The 18231-nt window shown below is 44.3% G+C and overlaps 1 protein-coding gene across 3 annotated transcripts in view; it reads right to left on the reverse strand.

Annotated features, from left to right (window-relative positions):
* The window catches only part of arhgap29a (Rho GTPase activating protein 29a), a 102350-nt gene that overhangs the window by 60555 nt on the left and 23564 nt on the right, over nucleotides 1-18231 (reverse strand). For 2 of the 3 annotated variants that reach the window (XM_067989954.1, XM_067989953.1), the window contains exon 3: nucleotides 1347-1487. In XM_067989954.1, the coding sequence (XP_067846055.1) occupies nucleotides 1347-1487 (141 nt within the window). Of the gene's footprint in view, nucleotides 1-1346; nucleotides 1488-10061; nucleotides 10121-18231 lie in introns of those variants that run through there. The other variant, XM_067989955.1, reaches the window with a different exon arrangement.

Below are 18231 nucleotides of genomic sequence, written 5' to 3' on the forward strand. Positions count from 1 at the left end.
GAGCGAGGTGGCGCGAGAGCGAGAGCGAGGTGGCGCGAGAGCGAGAGCGAGGTGGCGCGAGAGCGAGAGCGAGGTGGCGCGAGAGCGAGAGCGAGGTGGCGCGAGAGCGAGAGCGAGGTGGCGCGAGAGCGAGAGCGAGGTGGCGCGAGAGCGAGAGCGAGGTGGCGCGAGAGCGAGGTGGCGCGAGAGCGAGAGCGAGGTGGCGCGAGAGCGAGGTGGCGCGAGAGCGAGAGCGAGGTGGCGCGAGAGCGAGGTGGCGCGAGAGCGAGAGCGAGGTGGCGCGAGAGCGAGGTGGCGCGAGAGCGAGAGCGAGGTGGCGCGAGAGCGAGGTGGCGCGAGAGCGAGAGCGAGGTGGCGCGAGAGCGAGAGCGAGGTGGCGCGAGAGCGAGAGCGAGGTGGCGCGAGAGCGAGAGCGAGGTGGCGCGAGAGCGAGAGCGAGGTGGCGCGAGAGCGAGAGCGAGGTGGCGCGAGAGCGAGAGCGAGGTGGCGCGAGAGCGAGAGCGAGGTGGCGCGAGAGCGAGAGCGAGGTGGCGCGAGAGCGAGAGCGAGGTGGCGCGAGAGCGAGAGCGAGGTGGCGCGAGAGCGAGAGCGAGGTGGCGCGAGAGCGAGGTGGCGCGAGAGCGAGAGGGCGCGAGAGCGAGAGGGCGCGAGAGCGAGAGCGAGGTGGCGCGAGAGCGAGAGCGAGGTGGCGCGAGAGCGAGAGCGAGGTGGCGCGAGAGCGAGAGCGAGGTGGCGCGAGAGCGAGAGGGCGCGAGAGCGAGAGGGCGCGAGAGCGAGAGCGAGGTGGCGCGAGAGCGAGAGCGAGGTGGCGCGAGAGCGAGAGCGAGGTGGCGCGAGAGCGAGGTGGCGCGAGAGAGCGATGTGGCGCGAGAGAGCGATGTGGCGCGAGAGAGCGATGTGGCGCGAGAGAGAGCACGCGCATGTGGTGGCATGAGAAAGTGAGCGAGCAAGGTGGCATGAGAAAGCAAGGTAGCATAAAGAGAGCAAGGTTGCATGAGAGCGTAAGAGAGAGGTGGTATGAGAGAGGTGGTATAAGAGAGGTAGTATGAGAGAACAAGAGCAAGGTGGCCCGAGAGAGTGTGCGAGGTGGCATGACAGTGGGATGTGACGTGAGTGCTCAAGAGAGAAACAGAGAGTAAAAGAGGGCGAGGTGGCATGAATGGAAAGGTCAACTAGAATTTTGCAGAAGTATTGTGCTTTTATATAATCAGTACTCGTCTCTTATGTATAAGGTATATTTTAAAAGCATTTAACTCACTCGACTTAAAATAGTTTCAATGAACAGTTGTCAATTTGCTAAACCATTTTACACATTACTGTGCAGTTGAAGAACTGTTCAATCTTACCTTTTACTTTAGAAATGACTGTCCCTGTTGCACTTAGAATATCCACTGAATTTAACGACTGATGTTTGCTAATCACCACCTTTAATACTCTTAACAGCTCTCCTAGACGTTCATGGGCCATAAGATGTAAACTCTTATTTTCTGAAAGAAAAACATTAATAATGCTTCAGGTTAACAGTTTAGCTTGCCTCCTTAAAAAGAGCTATGTCCAATAAAGTTTAATCATTTACATGCTGTACTCAAAGTACTTCACTAAACATTTGAAGCAAAGGAAGGTTCAGGACTGAGGGAAGAGAGCAGAGCAGTGAGATTAATTTTGGATTGGTCTGGCAAAGAGTTGTGACAAGACACAATGATCCAAATTACCTCATTCTGTTCTGTAATCTTCTCTGGTTCTATGCATCAAAAGGAGTTAAGGCACAGTGAATAGGAGACCATATTCTGGTTCAATGACTAGCACTAAAAACAGCTGGCCAAAGTTAAAAATTAGTGATATTTTAAACAGTGATTAAATTGGGCATGAATAACCTGCCACTGATAAATTAACTTGTTGGGAAAAATTATTTCTTGTAAAAATTGTTTCTTTTAAATTAGACTCAGTAAGGGTGACTTTCCGTGAGGGTTCTCCCACTCGTCCTACTGTAGAAGAGCCACAGAAACCCTGGAAAAATGGTGTCCACCGGAGGGTCATTAAAACGTACACTTGAGTATTTCCTACTTCTGATGATTGCTATTGCAATTGAGAAAACAAGTCAAGTTTTGTGTGTTGTCAGAGGTGTGGAGGTCACCTTCTTTATATTAGTGTGCCACTGACAGTGGGTGTACCACATACCTGCTGGTAACAGCACAATGGACAAAATTGCCCATCAATCTACCAGTGCAACAGTTCTATATTGAATACATAGAATGTACAACACAGATACCGGCCATTCAGCCCAACAGATCCATGCCAGTGTTTATGCTCCATGTGAATACAAAAACAGGTTACTTACTGAAACACCTATTCTATATCAAGCTTTTTAAAATAAAAAAGTACTTGTCCTGTTGCTTATAGGGACAATGGAAATAGCATAAACATGCATTTCCTTTACTGTAGCATAATATCTAGGTCAAAGACCTAGGAAGGAAAAAGAACTTCCTGAAAGTATTTTACTCTTTAGCACAATGTTACCAATACCGTACAAAATTTGATTTGAGATTTTTAAAAGTTAATTCTTGGGATATGGACATCGTTGGCAAGGCCAGCATTTATTGCCCATACCTAATTGTCCTCGAGAAGGTGGTGGTGAGCTTTCTTCTTGAACTGCTGCAGTCCATGTGGTGAAGGATTCTCCCACAGTGCTGTTAGGTAGGGAGTTCCAGGATTTTGACCCAGCAACGATGAAGGAACGGCGATATATTTCCAAGTCGGGATGGTGTGTGACTTGGAGATGATGGTGTTCTCATGCATCTGTCCTTCTAGGTGGTGGAGGTCGCAGGTTTGGGAAGTGCCATCAAAGAAGCCTTGGCGAGTTGCGGCAGTGCATCCTGTACATAGTGCACACTGCAGCCACGTTGCGCCAATGGTGGAGGGAGTGGATACTTAAGGTGGTGGATGGGCTGCTTCGTCCTGAATGGTGTCGAGCTTCGAGTTTTGTTACAGCTGCACTCATCCAGGCAAGTGGAGAGTATTCTATAACAGTTCTGACTTGCAGATGCTGGAGAGGCTTTGGGGAGTCAGGTGGTGAGCCAATTACCCAGCCTCTGACTTACTCTAGCAGCACGGCATTTATATGGCTGGTCCAGTTGAGTTTCTGGTCAATGGCGACCCCCGGGGTAATGTTGGTGGGAAATTTGGTGATGGTAAGGGGAGGTTGTTAAGACTCTTTCTTGTTGGAGATGGTCATTACCTGGCACATGTGTGGCACAAATATTACTTGTCACTTATCAGCCAAGTCTAGACGTATTCCAGGTCTTACTGCATGTAGGTATGGACTGATTCATTATCTGAGGAATTGCGACTGTGCACTTCTGACCTTATGATGGAGGGTAGGTTATTAATGAAGCAGCTGAAGATAGTTGGGCCTAGAACGCTGCCCTGAGGAACTCCTGCAGCGATGTTCTGGGGCCGAGATGATTGGCCTCCAACAACCACTACCATCTTGCTTTATGCTAAGTACGACTCCAGCCGCAGGAGAGTTTTCCTCCGATCTCCATTGACCAGTTTTACTAGGAATCCCTGGTGCCACAATGTTCGTATGCTGCCTTGATGTCAAGGGCAGTCACTCTTACCTCACCTCTGGAATTCAGCTCTTTTGTCCATGTTTGGACCAAGGCTGTAATGAGTTCTGGAGCTGAGTGGTTCTGGCGGAATCCAAACTGAGCATCGGTAAGCAGGTTATTGGTGAGTAAGTGCTGCTTGATAGCACTGTCGACGACACCTTCCATCACTTTGCTGCTGGTTGAGGGTAGGCTGACAGGATGGTAATTGGCCAGTTTCCATTTGTCCTGCTTTTTGTGGACAGGACATACCTGGGCAATTTTCCACATTGTGGGTAGATGCCAGCATTGGAGCTGAACTGGAACAGCTTGGCTAGAGGGACTTCTCGTTCTAGAGTGCAGGCCTTCAGCACTACAGCCAGGATGTTGTCTGGACCCGTAGCCTTTGCTGTGTTTAGTGCTCTCAGCCGTTTCTTGTTGTCACTTGGAGCGAATCAAATTGGCTGAAGACTGACATCTGTGATGGTGGGGACTGCAGGAAGTCGAGAAGAATCGACCACTCGGCACTTCTGACTAAAGATGCTTGCGAACACTTCAGTTTTGTCTTTTGCACTCACGTGCTGAGCTCCGCCATCTGAGGATGGGGTATTCATGGAGCCTCCTCCTCCCGTTAGTTGCTTAATTATCCACCACCATTCGTGACTGAGCTTTGATCTGATCCATTGGTTGTGGGATTGTTTGGCTCTGTCTATAGCATGCTGCTTCCGCCGTTTAGCATGCATGTAGTCCTGTGTTGTAGCTTCACTTGGTTGGCACCTTATTTTCATGTTCACCTGGTGCTGCTCCTGGCATGCTCTTCTACACTCCTCATTGAACCAGGATTTATCATCTGGCTTGATGGTGATGGACGAGTTTGAGATATGCCAGGCCATGTGGTTACAGATTGCAGTGGAATACAATTTTGCTGCTGCTGATGGCCCACAGGGCCTCATGGATGCCCAGTTTTGAGCTGCTTGATCTATTCATAATCTAACCCACTCAGCATAGTGATAGTGCCACACAACACGATGGACAGTGGCCTCAGTGTGAAGACGAGATTTGGTCTTCACAAGGACTGTGCAGTGTTCGCTCCAACCAATACCGTTATGGACAGATGCATCTACGACAGGTAGATTGGTGAGGACGAGGTCAAGTAGGTTATTCTCATGTTGGTTCTCACCACCTGCCGCAAGCCCAGTCTGGCAGCTATATCCTTCAGGACTCGGCCAGCTGGGTCAGTGGTGGTACTACCGAGACATTTTTGGTGATGAATATTGAAGTCCCTGACCCAGAGTATATTCTGTGCCCTTACTACCCTCAGTGCTTCCTCCAAGTGGTGCTCAACATGGAGGAGGACTGATTCATCAGCTGCGGGAGGGCAGTAATCAGCAGGAGGTTCCCTTGCCCATGTTTGACCTGAAGCCATCAGACTTCATGGGGTCCGGAGTCAATGTTGAGGACTCCCAGGGCCACTCCCACTGTATACCACTGCATCCCCACCTCTCACAAGTTGTCCTGCAGGTGGAACAGGCCACACTCAGGCATGGTGATGGAGTCATCTGGGAGATTGAGTGATAGATATGATTCTGAGAGTATGACAATGTCGGCTGTTGCTCGAGTGGTCTGTGGGACAGCTCTCCCAACTTTGGCACTAGTCCCCAGAGGACTGCGCAGAGTCAACTGGACTGGGTGTGCCTTCGTCGAATTTCCTCCAACTAAATATGGGAAAGACCGAAGCCATTGTTTTCGGTCCATGCCACTAATTCTGTTCCCTAGCCACCAATTCCATCCCTCTCTCTGGCCACTGCCTGAGGCTAAACCAGACCATTCGCAACCTTGGCATCCTATTTGACCCTAAAATGAGCTTCCTTCACTAAGACCACCTACTTCCACCTCAGAAACATTGCCCTGCCTCAGCTCACCTGCTGCTGAAACCCTCATCCATGCCTTTATCATTGCTAGACTTGACTACTCTAATGCTCTCCTGGCCAGCCTCCCATCTTCCACCCTCCATAAACTTGAGCTCATCCAAAATTCTGCTGCCCGTATCCTAACTTGCACCAAGTCCCATTCACCTATCACCCCTGTGCTCGCTGACCTACATTGGCTCCAGTTCCGGGAACGCCTCGATTTTAAAATTCTCATCCTTGTTTTCAAATCTCTCCATGGCCTCGCCGCTCCCTATCTCTGTAACTTCCTCCAGCTCGCTGAGATCTCTGTGCTCCTCCAATTCTGGCTTCTTCCATATTCTCGATTTTAATCACTCCACCATTGGCGACCGTGCCTTTATTTGCCTAGGCTCTAAGCTCTGGAATTCCCTCCCTAAACCTCTCCACCTCTCCCTCCTCCTTTAAGACGCTCCTTAAAACCTACCTCTTTGACCAAGCTTTTGGTCACCTGACCTAATAGCTCATGTGGCTCGGTATCAAATTTTGTTTGATAATACTCCTGTGAAGCACCTTGGGATGTTTTGCTACGTTAAATGCTTGTTGTTGGCAGTGGTGGCGGTGGCGGCGTCCGAATTCAATGGTCACAGCTGAGTGGTCCATCCGGTTTTAATCTTCTTATTCTTTGTAACGGTTTGATAAAACTGAGTGGCTGAGTTTGGAATGCAAGGGAATTACTTACCCCTCATCGCTTATGTTGGAGCTTAAAGTGTACAAATAAATTATTAAAAAATGTCATTCTCCTCGCCATGTCTTAAAAAGTAGAGAAATTTCTATATAGGTCCTGCATTTGGAACTGTTGCCGGAGGGCAACTAACCTACTGCCTGACAATATTTCCCCAACAGTTAAACGTTGGCAAGACTGGAGCCAATGTCTTTGGCCCCAGCCACTAATTCTGTACCCATGCCACCTTTCCGGCCACTTTCACACTCAACCAAACTGTTCACCACCTCAGTGTCCTAATTGACCCTGAGCTGAGTTTCCAACCCTGAATTATTCTCCACCTCCATAACATTACCCATCAGTGCGCCAAATTCAGCATATCTGCTACTGAAACTCTCATCCATGCCGTTATCACCTGCAGACTCAACTATTCCAATGCTCTCTTGGCAAGCCTCCCATCCTCCACCCTCCATAAACTTAATCTCATCCAAAACTCTACTGCCCGTTTCCTATCTTGCAACCAGTCCGCTCACCCATCACCCCTGTCTCTGATTACCTACAGAGGCTCAGAGTCTCCCATCGCCTCAAATTTTAAAATGTTATCTTCGTGGTTAAATTCCTTCACGGCCCTGCCCGTCCCTATCTCTATAACTTCCTCCAACCCTACGACCCCTCCCTACTTTCATTGGACTCTGGCCTCTTATGCATCAGCAACCCCCCCCCCATTTGAAGCTGTGCCTTCAGCCGTCAAGACCCCACACTCCGAATTCCCTTCATTAAATGCCTCGGCCTTCCATCTCTCCTTTCCTTTAAGACCCTTGTAAAGCCCACTTGTGACGTTTGGTCACCCCTAATATCTCTTTTGGCTCGGGGTCCATTTTTTTGATTACGCCTCTGTGAAGCCTCTTCGGACATTTTTCTACATTAAAGATGCTATATAAGTGCAAGTTGTTGTTGTTATGCAAAGGTCGGATACCTGGCCATTTGGGGTGCAGTTAGATTAATTTTCTTGCACAATGAGTTTTAATTCAGTAAAAGGGCAATTGGGGAAAAAAAAAGTAGAGTGATGTACGGAAACACCAGTGGATCTGGATTAAATCTGAACTTGCTACAGGAAACAGAAAGTCCACTGAATGGACAAGTGTGTTATTTGAGCTGCAGGCAATTTTAGCACAACACAATAAGCTTGCTACCTCACAGATAATTTCTGATATGTGCAACGACACTAATCTAACCTTCCTCTCAAGCCTCAAAGCATTATTATCTCTCTGCTGTCAGTATGTGCAGCAATCCAATACTAGCCTATGTACTTTGAAAGAGCAACTAAATATGGTTATGCTTTCCAAAGCAAATTCAACTCTAACAGGAAGTGTTTAATAACTATGGACAATAGCAACCAGTTTAGGAAAAAAATAGTATGCGCATTGGTTTTAAAGCTCCAGAAAATTGACTTCTATGCTTTCTGGAATGCAGATTTATCAGGACGATACCAGGGATGAGGGGTCCGAGTTATAAAAGGGAAGGCTAAAGCAACTATGGCTGTATTCTTCCAAACTGATTTGAGAGGAATGGGGGATTTGATAGATGTGTTCAAAATGATAAAAAGGAATAGACAAGGTAAATGAAGATAATTCCTACTGGTAGATAAACTGAAGATAAGGGGCTAAGATCTCAAGAGAAGTACTAGATAAACAGGGAGACTAGAAGAAACTTTTTCACGCACAATTATCAGAATGTGGAATGTTTTCCCACAAGTGATCTCTGCTAAAATCAATTATAACATTCAAGGTGGTATTGAAAATTACTTGAATATATAAAATGGTAAGGGGGATAAAAAGCAGAAAAATGAGACTATAAAATTAGTGCGAGAGGGGCTAGTGCAGGCAAGAACAACTAAATGGCCTCCTCTTACGCCATAACTTTGAGGCAATTGCTAGGATCTAGAAGACAGTCTGGCTGAAAAGGGAAGAAAAAAAAAATCCTAAAGTTCATAGTAAGTGCTTAAATAAGACTTACTATAGATGCTGTAACTCATTTTCCCCTACATTACAAAGTGGCTACATTTCAGAAATACTTCAAAAATACTTTTAGACATCTTGAGGTTGTGAAATGCACTGTGTGAATGCAAGTTCGTTCGTTCTTTTCATTAATTTAATCCAGATCATTAGATACCTTGTTCTTACAAATTCTAAAACTCTGGCACAGGCCAGCTATTCACTTCTACCTTCTTCACACCCATACTGTGCAGTTACCAAATCATATTGACTCAATACGTTATTGTATTTCGTAGAAACTTCTACACTAGTGGCACACCAGGATCTCTGGAGTCACATGCCATGCTATGGCAACATCCTCAATCAGTCTCAATCAGTTGTCAGCAAACATGGTTGATAAATAAGTTACCTGTTGTTTTCCAATTAAAAAGTAGCTTTGTTTCAATAAGGAATACACATGAAAGAACTGGCAGCAAGATCTGCTAGTATAATTAACAGACTGTCTACATTTGACACTTCAGAAATCTACATGACTTCAGCCAAAATGTTAACTGTGCTTATAAGGAAATATATAAGCAGAGTTTGTAATGAAACAAAATTAGTCCTACCGGGTATTACTCAGTTTGGATTTTATAGGTTTCATTCTGTTTGGATGCAGACTATGTCAACTTTTAACTCAAAAGTATCAAGTTGATAATTGCAGAACTATACTGCTTTAAAAAAAATATATATATATTAGCAGACTTTCAGTGGTATTGCTTGTGTTGAGTTGGAGCCTATGCTGTTTTGTCACCACGTTGGAGGTAAAAACTATTTTAAGAGGAATATTATATCATGTAATGCACTGTGCATTATACATTAAATGCATTGAACTGCTAGATGCAAGAAGACACTTATTACACAAAAAGATGATCTTGTATCACATTGCTCATGGCCAAAAAAGAAATCTCTCGGTATGGTGGGGTGGGATGGAAGTGAAGAAAGGAGAGGCTGGGGTTTGGCATTGATGGAGAGGTGAGGGCAAAATAGGAGCACTTCCCTAATGGTGGATTCATCTTGGTATGTTATGTAGTTCATGCAATACATGGTTGAGCTACCTATGTCCGTAACAAACATCTTAAATGCAGCTTGCAGGTTGGTCGTTTCAAGATTGCAAACATTTATAAAGGCAAATCTGGCTCGGTACTTGCTTAAAAGCGGTTAAGTCTTTAACTTCTTCCAGTTCTGACGAAAGGTCATTGACCTGAAATGTTAACTCTGTTTTTTCTCCACAGATGCTGCCTGACTTGCTGAGTATTTCCAGCATTTTCTGTTTTTATTTCAGATTTCCAGCATTTGAAGTATTTTGCTTTTGATCTAATATCTCTGTGGCTTGGTGTCCAATTTTGTTTGATAACACTCCTGTGAAGCACCTTGGGACATTTTAAGACATTAAAAGGCACTTATATAAAAGCAACCTGTTTTTTGTTGCTGTAGTAAGGGGCAAAATTGGGTGTGCAGCGATGGCGCGAGGCTTCTTTAGCCTATTGGTACCAACACACCGTGGGCTGGGAAGAGAAAAGAGTTAGAAATCACACAAGCCAATGAGCTTGTACAACACTCTTAATTCATCACTTTATATCGCTCCCATCAACAGTCTTGTAACAAACAAGCAGCTCATTCATGTATCCTGGAGCTCAAAATGACCTCCTCAGACAAAAAACAAAATTTAGAAGGGCAAAATCTACAATAATTGTACTGCTGGATCTTTTTCACAGTTCATGGGGATATAGTATGAAAATTTTACAAGCTACCTTTATACTACTGAAACTGCAGTGACAACACTATAGTAAACATACAATGCTGAAAAAAATATTAGGACCTAATTACTTACTCTCAGTTGAAAACTCTCACAAATGTGAGATTTTCACCTAGTTTTAAATGTTATTTACACGATGTTTACCAATTGCGATCCATTTGCTCAGTTGATACTTTCACTTTCTTTTTCCATCAGTTTTTTTTTGCTCATGACCATGGCAGCAGCTTGTGACACCATAGAAGCTATCATACTCAGCAATCTCTTCCCACTGCCTCCTAAGAAGATGCCTAAAGGCTTCCTGCCCCTGGGGGAAAAAGGATGTCCCTCCTCCTCTCCACTGTTTGCACCAAACTCCAGTGCAGCATCGGAGAACCTTGATGCCCATTCGCTCCCTCCTTCAGCCATTTACTCAGCAACTTGTTCTTGTGTCTCTGCAGCCAGAATGCAGAGGTGCTGGTTGCCTTTAAGTAGTGTCCTAGACTCCCGATATCGCATCCCCCACCCCGATTGGCATGCAGCCAATGAGTAGCGTGGGTAATGCTGGCTGCACACACGAAGGACTGTAATTAGCAGACAGCACGGATTGATAGTAACTAGCACGCCCCATCCCCGGCGCACGTTTTTTGGGCGCAATCTGATTTCTAGGCCCATGTATTTATGTCTAGAGTACACGTTGCAGTTCACACTCAGTTACAGAGGCTGATTATTTTCAATGACCATGTCCGTTCTAAGGTCAAAGACTTCAAGAACAACATAAGTGAAAAAAATATTTTTTGAACTGCATTGGAGCAGGAAAATAGGAGAATGTTGTTCCCATCTGGAGATAAATGAACTGCTACTCCAACATGCACTTAGCACTCTCATACTGCACAATAATATGGATGCAATGAAGTCTGACATTATTTGCATCATCATATGCTGATGTCAAAAGCACCATGGGGTAAGCACTGTAATTTGGTCGCCCCAGAATGTGAGTTCAGGCCTGCCCTACTCCAGTGGTGTGTGGAGGATGCAGTTTGAAGAAACAAAAATGCCAATCATGTCCAGTCATTACAGGTCTATTTCAATAGATCTATTTCAAAGTGACTGATTGGAAACCAGTAAAATTAAAACCTTTTTATAGTAAACATACTATAACTTGCCCAAGATGATAATCAGATTTATCATCGAACGCTAATTGCTATATGCAATTTAAAAACTAGAATTGTATATAATATATATATTTTTCCATGAAGGACTAGATTTATTTATTTTTTAAAAATTTGTTCATGTGATGTGGGCATCGCTGGCGAGGCCAGCATTTATTGCTCATCTCTAATTGCCCTCGAGAAAGTGGTAGTGAGCCACCTTCTTGAACTGTTGCAGTCCGTGTGGTGAAAGTTCTCCCACAGTGCTGTTAAGAAGGGAGTTCCAGGATTTTGATCCAGCAACAATTAAGGAACGGCGATATATTTCCAAGTCAGGATGGTGTGTGACTGGAGGGGAACGTCCAGGTGGTGTTGTTCACATGTGCCTGCTGCTCGTCCTTCTAGGTGGTAGAGGTCGCGGGTTTGGGAGCTGCTGTTGAAGAAGCCTTGGCGAGTTGCTGCAGTGCGTCCTGTGGATGGTACACACTGCAGCCACAGTGCGCCGGTGGTAAAGGGAGTGAATGTTTAGGGTGGTGGATGGGGTGCCAATCAAGCGGGCTGCTTTGTCCTGGATGGTGTCGAGCTTCTTGAGTGTTGTTAGAGCTGCACTCATCCAGGCAAGTGGAGAGTATTCCATCACACTCCTGACTTGTGCCTTGAAGATGGTGGAAAGGCTTTGGGGAGTCAGGAGGTGAGTCACTCGCCGCAGAAAACCCAGCTTCTGACCTGCTCTTGTAGCCACAGTATTTATATGGCTGGTCCAGTTAAGTTTCTGGTCAACGGTGACCCCCAGGATGTTGATGGTGGGGGATTCGGCGATGGTTATGCCGTTGAATTTCAAGGGGAAGTGGTTAGACTCTCTCTTGTTGGTGATGGTCATTGCCTGGCACGAATGTCACTTGCCACATATCAGCCCAAGCCTGGATGTTGTCCAGGTCTTGCTGCATGCGGGCACAGACTGCTTCATTATCTGAGGGGTTGTGAATGGAACTGAACACTGTGCAATCATCAGCGAACATCCCCATTTCTGACCTTATGATGGAGGGAAGGTCACTGATGAAGCAGCTGAAGATGGTTGGGCCTAGGATACTGCCCTGAGGAACTCCTGCACCAAATCCCTGGGGCTGAGATGATTGGCCTCCAACAACCACTACCATCGTCCTTTGTGCTAGGTATGACTCCAGCCACTGGAGAGTTTTCCCCCTGATTCCCATTTACTTCAATTTTACTAGGGCTCCTTGGTGCCACACTTGGTCAAATGCTGCCTTGATGTCAAGGGCAGTCACTCTCACCTCACCTCTGTTTTCGTTTGTACCAGTTATTGCGTTTCAAAAGGAAAGTGCTGGATAAAACAATTAGAAATCACCATAAACCTATGGCAGGGACAGCTCCAAATCCAAATTTAGATTCTAAACAAAAATTGTTTAAGGTCCATACTCAAAACAAAAATGACTACGTGTTGAAAACCAAATTTAAAACTATATTTAATGCAAATGAATCAAATTCTTATGAGTGTTAAAAAAAAGTTAAAACTGAAACATGTAGCACAAGATGCAATTATCAAGTTACTGACTAAAATATCACTTGGGTAATAAAACCAGACCACAGTTAAAACTAGCAGATTACCCATGGTAATCCTTATGGTGAGTCAGAGGATAAGCTATTATATAACGACAGGAGTATTACACCAAATGAAAAGCAATAGAACAGTATAATTTACCACAAATAACGCTGCTCATGGTAGGGGGGGTGCGGGGATTTCTCTCTCCTTTCAGGTGTTTATCTAGTGACTTCTTTCCCCACTCAATACTTTTTGAGTTGTTCTCTGTCTTGATCTTCCATTCTCTCGCTCTGTTACACACTTCTCATTGTATACAACTTTCATAATCTCCGTCTCTCCTCGTAGTCTCCTTTTTCTCCTGCAATTCCCAATGTCTCATGGCATAGGATTCATAGGAAGATGGAAAGCAACATATACCAGGTTGGAAGCTGGGGCAGGGTCAGGCCGGTGAGGTGCTGCAACGTGGCTGGTTGAGAAAGAAGGCGAGGGGCTTGGGTTGTGGCAGTATTAGGTCTACTTGAGAGGTGACTGGAAACACTGAGGGGGTCAGAAATGAGGCTAGGACCACTGATGGGGGAGGGTGAGGGGTAAGCACAATCTAGGACTCAGGTCCAGGTTCAGGTGCAGCCAAACCCAGGAACAGAGCATACATGGGAGAAAAAACACTTTACTGGAGCTTGATCTCAATAATTCAAGCTTCAGGCAAACACTCCAAATTAATTTTAAGACTTCCAACACTAGGGTAGGCCATTGCAAGGAAATATTTTCAAGGGATTTATTGTACAGGCACCTTTGTAAAAATATGCATTTTATTCTGAATTATTTATTTTTTCATGGGTTCTTAAGCCACAAATGTTACTTATATGGGTATATTTTCAGCTAGATGAAAAATATGACTGTTCAAACTAAGTTCACAAAACTACTTGAGCAATTTGCTGGTTTATGCTTCTTACCATTTCGAGACTGGTAGTTTTAAATCGAGTAATTTGATTTGTTTTCTGTTGCCTACTTATCTCATTTCTCATTAGTACGTACATAAGGAGCCGACATGCTTTTGATTCATTTATGTTTAGTCAAGTAAATATTTGATTGGCAACTTAACAGGTAAGTGCTTATTTCAGCCAACACTAATTTTTAACCTTGTGAATATTTGGCACCCTCGGGTGTGACGGCTTTGAAAGATGTGACACGACAGACACATGCAAGACTTAATTCTATAAATTCTGCCACATGAAACAAATAAAATTAGAAATAAAATGCAGCTAAAACAACTCAGACACACACACCATGTTGAGATAAGCTACACAAATACATATGTGTTCGACACACATTATATATAGGCAGGTAGGTCACCCAAGGCAGCTCACATACACTTTGTAGGAGCTGATTATAAAGGCAGTCCAAGTGATCACAACTCGTCCTTCATTTACGGAACAGTGTGCGTTATGCTAGGGGCAGGGGAGGGCTTTTAAAAAAAAATAGCCTGCCACACCCTTTATTTTGACCACATATCTAGATTGCACAATCTGTGCAAATTAAGATGCTACATGTCTGAACTTTTAATCATTACTTTGATTTTTTTTTAATAGTTTCAGAATACGGATAACACCTGCATCTAACTTTATGTTGTGAAGTGCACAGGGTGCAGACTACTACAACCTCAAGAATTTTCCTCACCTCACTCAGGGTTCAATAGCTTGCCTGTTCCAGACATTATAGCCGAGAACTCGTCATATGGGACGAGAAAAACAAGGCACAAAGCAGAACAACTGTCTTACAACAAGCTGTTAGTGAACTCTGTATAATATTGAGGAAGGAATTTCAACACTCAAGTCACTAATAAGGTAGTAAAACTTGTTAGTTACACCACAAAAGGAAGCTGTCCACAGAGAGGGAATGAGAACAGATGCTGCGCAATTCACTATGGGACATTAAGATTACAAAAGGGCAAAAAATTGCTTTTAAAAAAGGGCTTAGTCACCATTAATAAAAATCATTAATACTGCACTGGAGTGTCAGCAAGCATTATGTGCTCAAGTCTCTGGAGTGGGGCTTGAACATGACTCAGAAATGAGAGCACTACCACAAAGCCAAAGCTGACACATTTTAAAACCTTGTCGCAGCCCAAACTCAAGTTCATAGACACACAAAAAAAATCTCTAACATGTTGAAGCAATATAAAAGCAACTGAAACGACCAGAAAAATGTAAAGAATACCTGGCAATACAACAGGGGAGCACCATAATAAGCAGGAATAGGAGATTGAGTGCGAAAGTGGGCATGTTAAAAACTTCCCCTTGGGCTTCTGATCATGTGATTTATTGACCTTGGAGGAGTGCACCGCAGATTCACCAGAGTGTTACCAGGGCTCCAAGGGTTAAATTATGAGGTGAGATTACATAAACTATACTTGAATTCCCTGGAATGTAGAAGGTTACGGGCGATTTGATTGAAGTTTTTAGGGTTTTGAAAGGAATTGATAAGGTAGATACAGAGAAACTTTTTCCACTAGTGGAGAGTCTAGGACAAGTGCACATAACCTTAAAATCAGAGCCATGCCATTCAGGAGAGAAGTTAGGAAACACTTCTTCGCAAAGGGTGGTAGAAGTGTGGAACTCTCTCCCACAAAAAGTAGATGCTAGCTCAGTTAATAATTTTAAATCTGAGGTTGATGGATTTTTGCTAGCCAAGGGTATTAAGGGATATGGAGACAAGGCAAGTAGATGGAATTAGGATGCAGATCAGCCATGATTTCATTTTTATGGCGGGACAGGCTCAAAGGGCTCAAATGGCCTACTCCTGTTCCTATGTTTATATCTGGAGGACAAATGAATGAAGTACAAAGACTTGGGAAGTGTGCTCACAGGGCATTGTAACTTTAGAGATAGAGATATCAAATGACTACCGAAACAATTCTGAAGCATCACAACTGAAGATTTATAGCCTAACCTCACTGATCTTTGCATTAGATGTGGTTGTATCCCAACAGTTTCTGACCTGAGAGGAAAAAAAGATTAATGGGACAAGTACTTTGCCACACGGAAGAGGAAGGAAAAAATGTAAACACTCTTGCACCCCTTACATCAGGGAGATGGAACAGCAGCACTTTCCCACTCCCTCAACCAGGAATTGTGCAGGGCAAAGAGAGATCAAGAGAAGTGACAAACTGCTTTAAAATATAAAGCTACAGCTTAATCTTGCGGCTCACAGAATATCTATAACACACTCCTGCTTCGTACTGGTTTCTTATGGCATTCATCTCCCTTGTAACAGGCTCATTACTCTTAAGCTAAAATCCATAATTCTCTATGGAAGCAGAGAATATGTAATGTATTAAGATCTACCAAAAAGTTTGATGCAACAGTCAAAAATCACATTACATCTAAAACAGAAGTGATTATACTTGAAATTTGAAAATAAAACGTGCGATGTATTTCAGTTATTCCACCATTAGTGTACAAGTTTTACTTTCCCTGAAATGCTATTTTGAGTCATTTTGGTGATGGCTAATTTCACTGTTATCAATAACAATTTCTAAATATGGGAACATAAAATTTGTTTTACTTGTATTTTCATTATTACATTAATTTGCATGGAATATAAATTTGAAAATAATATACTAGGCAATGGAAATTCTAAATACAAATTTGTTCAGAATTGTTTGAAAAGCATTTGTAACCAACAACACTGTTAACAGCTGTTTATTGACATTTTTGAGCTATTGTCAGTTCTTGAAGTTAACCGAAATTCCAATAGATCATTTTCATTCTGATGCTGAAACCACCAGTTCCATACAGCACTTAAATTTGATGAGTTACAAACCATAGTAAGTTCTTCCACAATGAAAGCATCAAAAACTACACAAACAGGATTATATGCTTTTTCCCCATTGGAGAACTATGGCAGTCGACTGTCTCTTTCAAGGCTTATACCAGATGACTGCAACCCTTAAACACTTGTACTTTTTAATTAATTACATGGAAATTACAGCACAGAAACAGGCCATTTGGTCCACCTGGTGTATGCCGGTGTTTATGCTCCACTCAAGCCCCTTGGAATGTTTTACTACATTAAAGGCGCTATATAAATGCAAGTTGTTGTTGTAGTAAAGAGAAAAGACATGTTAACGCTTTAGGTGTAGAACCTGTGTCAAAATTGATGAAAGGTCTACAAACCAAAACATTAACCAATTAATGCTCAAAAGCAAAATACTGCAGATGCTGGAAATCTGAAATAAAAACAGAAAATGCTGGAGAAGCTCAGCAAGTCAGACAGCATCTGTGGAGAAAGAAACAAAGTTAATGTTTCAGGTCGAAGACCTTTCATTAGAACTGGACGATGTTAAAAGAGTTAAAAGTTTTTGAGCAAGTACAGAGCCAGAGAAAGGGGGCTGCGGGGGGCAGGGGAGGAAAGAACAAAAAGGTAAGGTCTATGAGAGGGTAGAGGGCAGGAGTGATTAAAGGACAAAAGGGAAATGGTGCAAGGCAAGGAAGGAGGCAATTGGACAGGTTAAGAAACAAAAGATTGATCAGGAGTAGCTGTAAATGGCAGCAGCAGACCCATTACCAGCACTAGCTGACCAAAAAAATGGGAGCAGCGGTCATGATCTGAAGTTATTGAAATCAATGTTGAATCCGGACGGTTGCGAAATGCCTACGAGCTTATGTTTAGCTTCATTGGAACAGTGTAAGAGGCCGAGGGTAGAGAGGTCAGAGTAGGAGTGGGAAGGGGAATTAATATGGCAAGTGACCGGCAGGTCAGGGTCACGCTTGCGGACAGAGAGGAGGTATTCATCAAAGCGATCACCCAGTCTGCGTTTGGTCTCCCCAAAGTGTAATCAGGAGACCACATTGTGTGCAGCGGATACAGAATACTAAATTGAAAGAAGTTCAAGTAAACCGCTGATTCACCTTGAAGGAGTGTTTGGGGCCCTGGACGGTGGGAAGGGAGAGGGTGAAGGGGCAGGAGTCACATCTCCTGCGCTCACACAGGAAGATGCCGTGTGAAGGAGAGTGGGTGTTGGGGGTGATGGAAGAGTGGACTAGGGTGTCGCGGAGGGAGCGGCCCCTTCAGAATGCTGAAAGGGGTGGGGAGGGGAAGATGTGTTTGGTGATGGGATCGCACTGTAGGTGGCGGAAATGGCAGAGGATGATACATTGAATGTGGAGGCTGGTGGGGTGGAAGGCGAGGACAAGGGGGATCCTATCATGGTTCTGGGAGGGAGAGGAAGGGCTGAGGGCAGAAGTACAGGAAGTAGGACGGACACAGTCGAGAGCCCGGTCAACTACAGTGGAGGGGAATCCTCGGTTGAGGAAAAAGGAAGACATATCGGAAGCACTGGGTGCAATAGGTGGTATCGTCAGAACAGATGCGACGGAGACGGAGAAACTGGGTGAAAGGGAAGAGAGTTCTTACAGGAAGTGGGGTGGGAGGAAGTGTAATCAAGGTAGCTGTGAGAGTCGGTGGGCTTTTAATAATGGTTGACAGAAGAAGATAGATACAGAAGTTGAGGAAGGGAAGGGAAGAATCGGAGATGGACCACGTGAAGGCGAGGGAA

The sequence above is a fragment of the Heptranchias perlo genome, chromosome 9 (genome assembly GCF_035084215.1).
Source record: "Heptranchias perlo isolate sHepPer1 chromosome 9, sHepPer1.hap1, whole genome shotgun sequence".
NCBI classification, from domain to species: Eukaryota; Metazoa; Chordata; class Chondrichthyes; order Hexanchiformes; family Hexanchidae; genus Heptranchias; species Heptranchias perlo.